This window comes from Ambystoma mexicanum, chromosome 4p (assembly GCF_040938575.1).
Source record: "Ambystoma mexicanum isolate Mex_15411 chromosome 4p, UKY_AmexF1_1, whole genome shotgun sequence".
NCBI classification, from domain to species: domain Eukaryota; kingdom Metazoa; phylum Chordata; class Amphibia; order Caudata; family Ambystomatidae; genus Ambystoma; species Ambystoma mexicanum.
The window spans coordinates 202,116,481-202,129,523 of NC_090927.1; the positions used below are offsets into that span (position 1 = coordinate 202,116,481).

The 13,043-nt window shown below is 45.5% G+C and overlaps 1 protein-coding gene across 2 annotated transcripts in view; it reads right to left on the minus strand.

Annotated features, from left to right (window-relative positions):
* INTS9 (integrator complex subunit 9) overlaps nucleotides 1-13,043 on the minus strand; it is a 1,072,683-nt gene that overhangs the window by 381,545 nt on the left and 678,095 nt on the right. For both annotated transcript variants that reach the window (XM_069605700.1, XM_069605699.1), the window contains one exon: nucleotides 2,420-2,600. In XM_069605700.1, coding sequence (XP_069461801.1) covers nucleotides 2,420-2,600 — 181 coding nt within the window. The remainder of the gene's footprint in view (nucleotides 1-2,419; nucleotides 2,601-13,043) is intronic.

Genomic DNA, 13,043 nt, shown 5'->3' on the forward strand with positions numbered 1-13,043 from the left:
GCCTATTTCTAAATCTGCCTGCTTCTACTCTCCGCCCTCTGCAACTTATCCAGAACAGGACTGCGAGACTTGTCCTTGGTAATTTATGCTACGGCACTATATATTTTTAAAGCATGATGGCAAAGGAAGAAAAGTATTGAAACTCAATAGTGACACCATTGGGACCAACCTCATGACCTGTTGTACATAAAATGTGTATTTCTTTCTTAGCCATATGTGTTGTTATCAAGCTAATGATCTCCTTACTTGAATAAGTATTTTTTGTATCTTATTTAATGCTATGATGCTTAGTCTTTTGAGATATTTTGTCAAATTGTTTTATGTACTTTTATGGCTTTTAGCTGAAATAAAGTATTTTGACCGACTGGCTGATTATCAGTATTTGGCCGCCTGCTTTTACCACAGCAAGCTTCCTAGATGGCAAAAAGAAGTTCTCTGGTCAGGGCGCAGTTTTAGACCACATGTCCACCCATTGCAGGTCACGCAACCTGGAGCTTTCAACTTCCCTTCTGTAATGCAATGAACAGTTCTTAGAGGGCAGCTTCACAACTTTTACCACCGTGATTTGCTACAGATGTGGCTTTTGTGTCACACATTATCTATTATTCTTTGCTTTTCAACTCTATTCAACCAAGGCCAGCTTGCTTTTTATACTCAACGAAGTATTCAATATGGTTGGCTTTTTCATAGTTCATTCAATCTGACATTCAAAATAAGTTCTTGTCACTTGATTCACTAACTTCAGTGTTCATTGAGAGCAATGTGTTCTGTTTCAATCATTGCATTACATTGCTTTAATGTACTTCATTCAGTTCGATATTCAATATTAGTAATGTAGTTTGTCTCATTCAAATGAAGGGAACGAGTTCCGTTTCATTAATTTGTTTTTTTACTCTCAATAGTCTTTTGGGGATTTTTTTCTCACACTTCGGTTCTCGCTCAGCTCCCCCTTTTCAGATCTCTATTTTGCTCCCACTTTGTTTTCGCATACAGCTCCCGTCTCTTGTGAGACTTCTTTGATTCATAGAGACTTTCAAAAACTTGATTTCATATACGTGACAACTCTGCGACTATGTATCACTTAATTGTTATATTAACAGCATTCAGTGGTTTCAACAAACGCGTCTTTCTTCCTTATGCGCTTGTGCTGTTATTTTGTGTTCACTCATATAAAACACTAACCGGGTTTCTCATTGCATTTGACTCACTGGTTGTGTTTTCTTGGCTTTAACCATTAACAACTTTTCCCTCTGAGGTCAGGGTCTCACCGCCTGCCCCTCAGACACTCTTGGAATCCCTTCTTAGCCCAGGGGAACAAGCCTTTCTTGACAACACTTCAAAAGGGAATAAAACGCCTCCCGGCTACCTTTCATGGACGTCTTTGGCTCCTTGGAGGTACGACTCGTTTGCCATGCTTCCTCTTGCTGCTTCAACTTGCAGACCCTCAGCGTCTCGGCGTACTGTCCTCCTCCAGCTGATCCTGCGTAACACGAGCCGTTCTACTCACCTTCCAATTAGCTTTCCCTTTGCTTTCTGGCTATATCCATTGTATACTCTCCTGAGGTTTTAACAGGTTGCAGGTGGGCATACTTAACTTCAATTGCCTGGACTTATTATTCGGACATCTCCATTGAGTATACTGGTGTGGTTCTGGTTGCATCTTCTTCGCCCCAGTACTAGAGTGGTGTTTTCCATAGGTAATCTGCATTGATCCTGGAGGCATCTTCCTCTTCTCAGGAGAAATAACGGTATATGGCCCTCCCTCGATTACCTGGAAGGGGCTTCCAAGGGGTTTAAATGGGAGAATGCCCTCAGAATTCTCACAGGTCCCCTCGACAATCACTGGAAGATCATCAGGGAACAGGGTCCCCCTGGAAAGCACACAGACACCCAAACACACCATTATGCTAACTCTTTCCTCTGCACCAACAAACAATAGAATGCAGCTATACCCCTCGCTGAATTTGGCCCAGCGGCACACATACTTACACACCTCCACGATCACCTCAAGTCTTTAGAACGCATCTATAACCTTCAAAATTAGCCTAGCTGCACACAATCTCATTCACAAACTCTGGTGACGACAGAATGCAGCTACGCAAGTCCAACTGGCCTTGCTGCACACATTCTATTGATCTCACACACGCACTGCACCATTCCTAGCACTACTATGTAGCAACACACCACCTAACCCGCCCTGGCTGCACACATACCCAGTGCACTCAAGCACGTTTTACAACATTACTCTCACCACTGACCTGGATTGCGGTCCCCAAGGGCGTTCAACCCACAATGCTCTGGAATCATACCAATGATAAAAGGTGCTATACCAATGCCCAATAACATAACAAATGTATGTATTGTCTAATTGATTTTAGACATTCCAGCAGGAGGAACCACTTTTTTTCATAGAACATACCATTCAGCGAAGATCTGGGAGAACTCAAGTGAGCTATTGGCAACTGGTGAGATGAAGTAGAAGGGTACGCTGGAGAGCCCCGCCGAGTCGATGTACTGATAAAGGCACTCTAGAAGGTCGTAAATCACACCGGAGGGGTAACAAGGGACCAAAACATTTCCTCCATTTCGAACTGTCAGGGCTGTAGGAAGAAAGGAAAGAGGATACTCATGCATGATTTATAGACTTGCCCAGAGACTATTTCTGTGGCACATGCGCTATATAAAGGTCAATCAATTATGTATACTCATGTACAAATGTGGTTTTAACAACTTCAAAGTGCAACATACACAATGTGCAAAATAAACCTTGTAAAACTGTTTAACCTATTTTTAGCCATTAGGAATTTCACAGGTTTCATGAAGCAGCGGTCATGAAGGTGAATTACTCCAAATTAAAAACGAGATCAAGGTAAAATGAGAATGGTGAGATGTGAAATAGCTAGAGTAGTTCTATTATTCAAGTGGGTTCCAATAGCCATTTTAAATATTGGCATCAATGCAGGTGAATCTTCCAATTGTCTTAAGCTAAATCAATAGGATTGTCTTAAGGCACAGGTCGAGATCTGAAGAATTGATACATTTGCAAGATCTCCCACCACCTTGAAAGGCGCTGGCACAAACACTGCTCTCCAGCTAATCAAGCAACTTACTTCTCCTAGCACACTTTCCATGACAAATGCATCAAATCTGCCAAGCAAACTTACTTTTCAGATCTTCTCCACACTCAATCAACTCGCCCTCGTCAAATTTTTGAAACTCTTACTCGCCTTCTCTCTCCTCCCACTCCTGACCCTTCTATTGCTTCACCTCTATCAGCTGCAGATCTAGCTAACTTTTTCTCCTCTAAAGTACACACTCTACATCAAGCTATCCTACCACCCCCCCTCATATACTCCCTGTTCCCCATCTTTTCCAACCCCCTGCACCACCTTTTCTAACTCTGCTTCTGTCTTAGACTCCGATGTCACCCGTCCTCTGTTTAAAACCCACCCCACTGCTGCCCCTGGCAATCCTCTACCCACCTCTCTCATTCCCAAAGTCTCCTCGCCCATGGTACCTTTCCTTACCTCCTTTCTCAACATTTGTCTTGCCACTTCTACATTTCCCTCTGCCTTCAAACATGCAATCATCATCCCTATCTTGAAGAAACCCACTGCAAACCCCCTTCTTGTATCAAACTATCGCCCCATTTCTCTCTTGCCGTTTCTATCCAAGCTCTGTGAGCGCCTCGTCTACTCTCAAATCTCTGCATAAGTCTCTGATCTGTCTCTTCTCCCTCGCACTCAATCTGGGTTCCGTCCACGTCACTCCACCGTAACAGCTCTTACCTCCGTTGTTAACTCTCTCCTCACTGGCCGCTATTCAAAACACTCTTCTGTCCTCATTCTCCTCGACCTTTCTGCTGCTTTCGAAACAGTTGATCATTCTTTGCTACTTGACTCTCTCTCTTCCTTTGGCTTCCGTGTTTCTATTCTAGCACGGTTCAGGTCCTATCTATCTAACCGTACCTTTGCTGTCTCTTGGGGCGGTTGCACCTCTCCTTCCTTTCCTCTCGCCCACAGTGTCCCCTAAGGCTTCTGTTCTTGGTCCTTTTCTTTTCTCTTCTCTTTGTACACCTCCCCTCTTGCTCCTATCATCTCTTCCTTTGGAGTCTCACACCACTTCTATGCTGACGATACCAAGCTTTTTCTTTCTTATTCATCCTTTACACCTGACACTCCATCACAAACTCTCATCCTGCCTCACTGCCATCAAATCCTGGATGACCTCGCACTTTCTAACTCTGAAAGCTGAGAAAGAACAAGTTACTCTCTTACCTGGTAACGCTCTTTCGATGATATGGAATACGTCGTAAGACCCAATCCCCTCGAAACAGAAGTTCTATTTTTCTCAGCTAATGTCTTCTTTCCTTCCTCCTATCTCCCTGTCTCCCTTTCTGCTCGCGATCTTGGTCTCCACTTTGATACTAATCTTTCCTTTTCCCACCACATCCCTTTTACTTCCTGTGCCTGTCGATTTCATCTCTACAATATACGCAAAATTCCCCCTTTTCTCACTTTCCATGCCACAAAGCTTCTAGTATCTTGCTTAATCTTCTCTCGACTTTTCTACTGCTCTGTTCTCTTCTTTGGTCTTCCTTCCTCACGTCTTACCCCTCTCAAATCAATCTATCATTCTTCCATCCGCTCCCTCTGTCTTCTTTCCCATCGCAACTCTATCTCCTCATCCCTCACCTCGCTGGGATGGCTTTCTTTTCACTCTCAACTCCAATACATCCTTTGTCTAGTCTTCAAATCTCTCTACGGACTCGCCTCTAACTATCTTGCATCCTTCCTCTCCTTCTATTCTCCCTCTTGTTCTCTTTGCTCTGTTGATCACTTTCTTCTTACTGTCCCATGCGCCACTTGCGCTCAATCCCGTTTTTTTTATCCTTCCAACTTCTTGCTCCTCTTCACTGGAACCTTCTCCCTCTCTCTCTCTCCGTTACATTACTTCCTATTCCTTATTCCGCTCTTCCTTAAAAGCGCACCTACTTCAGTCGTCTGTTTGATCGTTACTAGCTGATTTTGATCATCCATTTAACACTGCCTATCTTATAATTTGGCATTTATTTAGCACTACGAACCCTCAGGTATCTGAGCGCTGATTATTACCCACGGTGTGTGGTGCTCATTTATCGACCTCGGAAGGATGAAAGGCTGAGTTTGGCCCTGCCGGGATTTCAACCTGCGTTGGCAGGCTCTGCACGGGTGTGAAAGCGAGCGCTCTACTCGCTGTGCCACTTGACCGGCTGCTGTATTGCTAACTGTTCTCTGTAAAGTGTTCTTTGCAAATTGTTCCCTGTTACTGGTTGACTCTGAACTTCAATTTCATTGCTTATTTTATGTATTGCAAATTGTTCTCTGTAAAGTGCTTTGGTCAAAAGCTCTATATAAAATACTAATACAAGGCAAAAACAAATAATCAAGTCTATATGGGCCTTTACATCATTTGCTGTATAAACTAGCTCTGTGAAATTCAGAGCATTCCACTGGATGTGAATAAGTCAGGCTGATGGAGTGCAACATGGCTTCTTTGATAAATTCCCATTCAACAAAATGGAGGCATTCCATTATTTTTCAGACCTATGTTGAGCTCAAAACCCAGTGCAGAACAAAAATAATCAGATATATTTGAGACGCATGGAAGGGATTCAACAAACTTATTACTTGTAGGCATTTATATTATTTTGCTGCAAATGCAATTTCTGTAGAAAGTGTCAGAATTAACAAAAAAAACAGGATCTAATCAGTATGGGAGAGATGCATGGTAGTGCAAAGAGCGAGTGAGATCTGTCCAGAAAGCAAATTATTTTTTGGCTTAACAATAAAAGACAATGTGGGTGAGAACCTACCAGAATATTAATATTCTGTGCAAAAATATTTGAAAATATGTGGCTTCTAGAATTACTGGAAAACAACTCTATGCATAAAAATAAAAGCTACATGCCGGCAGCAGTCGTTTGAAAAACACACTTTCACTATAAGATGGCAGCACTCCATAGGTACACACCTTCAGCCTTCAGTGCCTGACAGGCATTTACGCCATCTGCCAGTGAACGCTCAAGGATATGTTTAGAGAGACGGTGAAGGAGATGCCAAGAAGTACAGAGTGAACCGGCTAGAAACAGTATGTTCATAGATATGCACAGAAAGAAGAGGCATCCAGGCAGGTATGGAGTCAGTCAGGGAATGCATTTATGTATGGAGAAGGATCGAAGCGAAACTCACAGCTCATGACATCAAACTCCTAGAACTCAAAAGGAAGGCTTATCGGAATAGAGAAAGGACTGCCAGTCTTTTTTTATCAAGACCTTCCCCTCTGATAGCAAGGATTTGAAAAGTGTGTCTTATTACTATGGACATTTTACCTTTCATTGACCGATTGACAAACTTTTTTATAAAATAGAGGCTGTGGGCTGTTGGCTAGGTGGCGAGCCATGCGGATGTGTTCGCTGTGAGCTCTGCATCGAGACGCCCAAATTTAGAGATGTGATCGACGTAAATTGGAACTTTCTGCCCGATTTTCACCAAGGGGGCCCGTGTATCTGAGCGGCGTCGGCGGGCAGCGCATTGGGGTCCTGAACGCTCCAGATGAGGGGTCTTCCTCTGAAGAAATACGCAGAGAGGCCGGAGCGGAAAATGGCGGTGAGAACTGGAGAGTCGGACCATTGGTGACCTGCAAGTGCGGACCGGCTGCGGCTCTCGGGCACACTGCCTGCGGACAGGGAACTCCACGGGGGGACCGCGTTGCTGCAGAGGGATCAGCCTGATGTCCTTAGCGAGAGCCCCAGAGAAGGCGCGTAACACGACCCCGAGGCTTTCTGCCAGTGCTCTGGGGCGCGACGGACGTGGTGCAGCACCGGATCGAAGCACCCCCTGCGCTCTGCAGCGCGACAGACGCGGTGCAGCCCCGGATCGAGGGACCCTGGGAACGGGGGTCTGCTATTCCTGCTGCACTGCCCCAAAGGTGGATACCCCTGCTGACTAGGGGAGACCGCTAGCTGGCGGCGAAGCTGAAGGTATTGCTGACATCCGTGCGATTACGCACATATGGCGGTGTTGGGGCGCGCAAGGATTTTGCACTTCATTATTGACAGGGGTTGATAACCCCGAACGGAGCCCAATGTGGAAGCTGTGACTGTGGGAGAGGCGCTGGAGGCAGGCACTGCCTCGCAGCCGCTGCTGGTCGCTGCAGTGTGCAAAGTGAGCCTGACGGGTGTGGTTTGGTGGCCATATGAGGGGCCCCGGGAGAGCTGAACGAATTCCTTGATCCTGTGCCGCCAGAGGCTGTGATCAACACGTGGTGAACTTGGGCCATTGCAATACTGGACTATCCAACTCAAGACTTCCCAACATAGATATAGGAGGCCAACCAACTTCTTCCACACCCCTAACTGAAGAATTAGCCCAACACCTGAGAGCTGGAGTTGGCATTGCCCCCTCACCTAAATGTGAACGCCTGCACTCGGAAACAACGCCACAAACAGCATTGGACCCGTTGGCAATGCCCAAAACGGCCGGAAGGCGCATGATATCCAGGCCTTCCTGATGCCGCAGCCCACGGCCCCGTGCTGCTCGCACATAGTCAAAGCGGACATACATCCATCCCCTGCTTTATCCCAGGAATCAGCCATGGCCCTTTCCATTGATGAATATGAAGTACTCCTGAAATCCTACAAACAAGACATCACTCAAGAAATCAAAACGGAGATCAAGACCTCCAAAGAAGCTCTAGCTCGGTCAATAACGGAGCTGACAGCCCACCTAGGCGGTCTTGAAACCAGAGTTAATGACCTGGAAAATACTATCTGCGAACACGCACACGCCAATGAGGACCTCACAGAAAAAGTGAGGACCACTGAAGAACATTTAGAGGACAAATGGGCAAAACAGGTGGATCTCGAAAACAGGCCGAGGAGGAACAATGTATGACTTTGCGGAATTCCCAGCCAGGTCCTGGATCAGGGCTTGCCTGAATATGTCACAGTGCTCTTTAACTGGATCAGTTAATGCACTAGAGGGTATATCCCTACTCTGTCAAATAATAAAAAGTTACTTCTGTATAATGCTTAAACAGAAGTACGAAATGGTGATTTTTGTAAAATGTATCCCTATGAAAACTTAGGTGGACACAGAAAACTGTAAAACACATACCTAGGAAATACTTTAGATAGCTTGTGCCATATTTCTGGTATTGAGAAGTTTATTATAAATTAAATTTATATATATATTTAGTGAACCTGTCAGGACACTTTTTTGTTTTGAGGTCCTGGATCAGGGCTTGCCTGAATATGTCACAGTGCTCTTTAAGGCCATCTTAGATATTCCCCCATTGGAAGACCTTGTGCTAGATAGAACCCATCGAGTATACTCCTCAACCCAGCTCAAAAGAAACCTACTGCCAGACGTCCTCACGCGTGTGCATTTCTTCCGCCAGAAAGAGAAGATCATGCAGGCGGCCAGAAACTCATCCTCAATACAGTTCCGTGGTGCGACTGTGCAACTTTTCCAGGATCTTTCTCCGTACACTCTAGCGAACAGGAGGCGCCTTCAGAGGGTGAAGGCCTGACTGAGGGATAGGCAGATACGGTACCGCTGGGGCTTCCCATGTAAATTACTCTTTGATCTTCATAACCATCACTACGCAATCTCTTCGGAGGAGGAAGCTAAAATCTTGATGTTGGAGGCACCCAGCGAAGATCCCTCGGGACCCCACACTCGGGAGGTACCTGAACCTGCATTTAGCCCCACCCCAAAGGACAAACAAAAAAGCCTTGAGGATGGCGTTGTGTAGAGACAAGTCTCCACCAGGACAAGAACCCCATGGAAACAGTCAAAAGGCAAGATGAATCCGACCCTCCCCTGGTGGCAGAGGGAGACAATCCCACAGTCGGCTGAACCTAAAAGACTACCTGAACTAATGTCATTCAACTGGAAGATGTGGGGACTCCCTGCTCTCTTTTATTCAGCAGTGGTGCTCTCCCGGAGATGTGACTCCCCGAGGGGCTGGCCTGGGGACTTGGGGCGTCGGCCTACTCTCTTTCTACTTGGGTTCTTATGCTCCATTGCCGGGCCGTTGGGGATGGGAACCCGTGATGAAATTGTTTAAATTGCTGAAAGCCGGGGCTGGCCTGTTTACAAGCCAGGGAACAATATTTGAGTCCTGTAATTGCTGTTGCCGACCCCTGGCTCTGAATAAGGGCATAGAAAGTTTTCTTTATTTGGCAGATTTTGGCGTCTGAGTGGATGGCGCCCGAGATGTCTACTAGTTGGTTAAAGTTCAATTGGGAATTGAGGCTTGTCGGACCCTCAATGATGCTTTTTGATCTTTTCTTCTTTTTTGATTATCTTTTATATTTATTTATTTTTATTTATTTTTGCATTTGTACAGCACAGAGGCAGCCCCAAGGCATTCCGGCGCTGTTATTTGTAGTTAAACTTAGTTACAAGTACAATACAGGAATCAGTAGAAATAGAGGCATGCATATAGGCACGATAGTATATTACAGTATGCATTCAGGTATTTGGGGTTGAGTAGCTGAGGTATGTATAGCAGATGAGTGATGCAGTTATGTGAAGAGTAGTGTTTTGGCAGTTGGTGTGGTGTGAGCAAGGCTTGGTGTGAGCATTCACCTCTGAGTGCTGGTGGCAGTGCATTCCATTGTGTAGCTGCTAGGTAGGGGAGGCTAGTGCCCCCAGCTCGAGCTCTCTTGAATTTGGGCACCGTGAGCATGTTTGCATAGGGTGTTCTGGTAGGTCTGGTTGTGAAGATGGGGTGGATCGTTTCAGAGATGGAGGTGGGAGCGGTTTGAAGAGGATTCTTTCTTTGATAGGTAGCCAGTGTGATTCTTTCCTAGCATCTGTGATGCCTAGAGCTGCACAAATGGCATTATTTTGAATGACCTGTAGTTTAGCCAGATTCTTTGAGGAAGTTCCTGAGAAGAGGACATTACAGTAGTCAAGTCTTGATCCAGTGATGGCTCGGGCGATGGTAATGGAGTTTTCTTTAGATAGAAAGGGTCTGGCTGCTGTAATAAGTTGTGCGTGGTAGGCTGCAGCAGAGGCAATAGCACTGACATGCTTGGTCATTGATAGTTTGGAGTCAATGTAGACCCCTAGAGTTTTTACTGCGCTGGCAACTGGGATTTTGATGTTGTTGATGCTAAAGTGGCTGAACTTAGGGTCTAAATTCTTGAGTGTTTCATTGGTGCCAACTAGTAGTAGCTCGGTTTTGTCAGAGTTCAGACAGAGCCCGTTTTCAGCCATCCAGGCTTGGATTGTGTTGTATATGCTTCTTGCTTTGCTTTTCACACACTATTAACATGCTTGAGTCCTAGACCCACACTCCACATTACAAGTACAAACCACACCACAGTGAAGACCCTGTCGAGACACTTTTTTCTCAACCCACACTTCCAGACCGCACCAGGGACTGGTTGCCCCATACGAGGTTCCCCCCAAGAGGCTGAATGCTTGCTATGCAATAAAATGCAGAGACCTGAGCAAACCTGACATGGTGACCCCAAACGTTAATTGTATTACTCTTAATGTGCAGGGGCTAAATTCTCCCTTGAAGCGTAAGGCGCTATTTCATAGACTACTGACCCTAGATGCAGCATTTCTGTTCCTTCAGGAGACTCATCTGTGTCCCGCTGAAGAATTCCGCCTCAACAATAAATTGTATCCTACGAAATGTTTTGCCTTTAGTGGCCAAAAAAAACGAGGGGTCGCCATCTTGGTTCGCAAAGGTATCCCTCTTAAGGTATTGGATGTGGTTCGGGATGAAGAGGGGAGATTCTTGTTGGTTGTAGCCATGGTAGACTTTGGTTTCTATATACGCTCCGAACAAGATATATTCTTTGCAAAATTGTCTAGAGTGCTGTTCGATCACGCAGAGGGAGAGGTAATCCTAGGGGGCGACTTTAATGTGGTCCTTAATCCCTTAGTAGATAAAACCTTACCACCAACAGCTAATGATAAAAGCAACTTTGGAGTACTCACCACAATACTGCAGGATCATTCCCTCATTGAGATATGGCGATACATCCACCAAAATGAACGGGATTACACTTATTTCTACCCTGTGCACTGAGGGTTCTCTAGACTGGATATGTTTTTTATTTCAGATTCACTAATCCCTTTGGTGACCAATGCAGAAATCCTCCCAGAAGCCCTTTCAGATCATGCCCCAGTGAGGCTAACCATTTCCTCGCTTCAGGCAACCCTGCCCCGGCAACCACCCTGGACATTGAATGATTTCATGTTAGACGACCCACTAATACGAACCCATATAAGAGAGGCTATGTAACTGTACTATAGATAAAATGACATAGGTGGTAGGAACTGGGGCACAATATGGGATGCAGGCAAAGCAGTAATTAGGGAACATCTGATTGAACAGGCGGCACAGAGAGGACGAGCTAAAAAACTACTTCAAGCGCAGCTAGAAGCCCAAAGGCTAGAGGCGATTCATAAGGATAGGGGTTCACAGCGCTCCTTAAGGGACCTTCGAATTGCGAAAAAAGGGCTTGAGGTGCACCACATGGGGAGAGCAGCCTTCTTGATGATGCTCACCAAACAATATTTCTACACAAGGGGGAACAAACCGAACAAACCATTAGCGGCCAAGTTAAAAAAACAGACAAGACAAAATAGAATAGACACCTTGCGAGACGAGGGAGGTCGGTTTGTCTCCTCGGAAGATGGCAAGCTTAAAATTATTGAGGAATTTTTTAGAGAACATACCTCTGCACATGTGGGAGACCCACAAGCTTCCAAAGATTTTATAGCAAGGGCAAACCTCCCGCAAATTTCAAAGATCCTACGAGAGTCTTTAGAAGACCCGATAACTACCCAGGAAGTTGAGCTGGCAATTAAGGCTCTCCCTCTAGGTAAGGCCCCTGGTCCAGACGGGTTCACAAATACATTTTACAAGACTTTGTCTGCTGAGCTTACACCTCATCTCATAAAATTATTCAACTTTCTATGGGAAACAGGCTCGGTTAAACAATCTATGAATCGGCCACAAGCCTGATTCTGAAGCCTGGAAAAGACCCAACAGAGTGCCCATCCTACTGCCCTATAGCTTTACTCAATATGGATGCAAAATTATTTTGCAGAATCATAGCCCGGCGGCTGGGAGAGGTCCTACCAGCGATTATAAAAAGAGGCCAGACGGGGTTCATTCAGGGCCGCTCTGCACATGATAACATTCGCAGAGCAATTGATTTGATTGCTCTTGCCCCCACCATATCAGGCCCTCTCTCCCTGCTGTCCTTAGCCACCCATAGGGCGTTCGATAGCATGTCATGGGACTACATGAACTTGGTGCTGAGAGGCTTTGGATTTGGCCTGAGATTTTCTAAATTAATTCTGTCAAACTTCCAGATTCCCTTTACCAAGGTTTGAGTTAATTCCCAATACACAACTCCAATTCCCCTGGGTAGAGGAACCAGGCAGGGGTGCCCTCTCTCCCCATTGGTATTTGCGCTAGCAATGGAACCCATAGCCCAGAGAATTTGCCTCCACCCAAGGTTCGAGATAGGGGAGCAATGCCATAAAATTGCGTAATACCAGATGATGTCCTCTGCTTTCTGAAAGAAGCTCGGACCTCAATCCCTCCCCTTATGGATCTACTCGCCCAATTTGCAAAGATTTCGGGCTTTACAATAAACATGGCCAAATCGACAGGGCTGAATCTATCGGAACTCCCTAAAACCCTGAGAACTCTCCAGAATGTCTATTCTCTTAGCTGGGAAAATACAACCATTACATATCTTGGCGTACACTTGACCCCAACATTTACGGGACTCATGAAGGCCAATATCCCCAGCTTATTGAAAGCGTCTAAAGAAACGCTACAGAAGTGGTCCGCACAAAAAATATCCTGGTTAGGGCGCATTAGCGCAGTTAAAATGGTCTTGCTCCCTAGACTCCTGTACACATTCCAGGCACTCCCTATATTGATTCCTGAGCGGGACCTTTTTGATTTGCAGAAGGAAGTGGGCCGTTTTGTTTGGCAACGGAAAACGCCAAGAATAC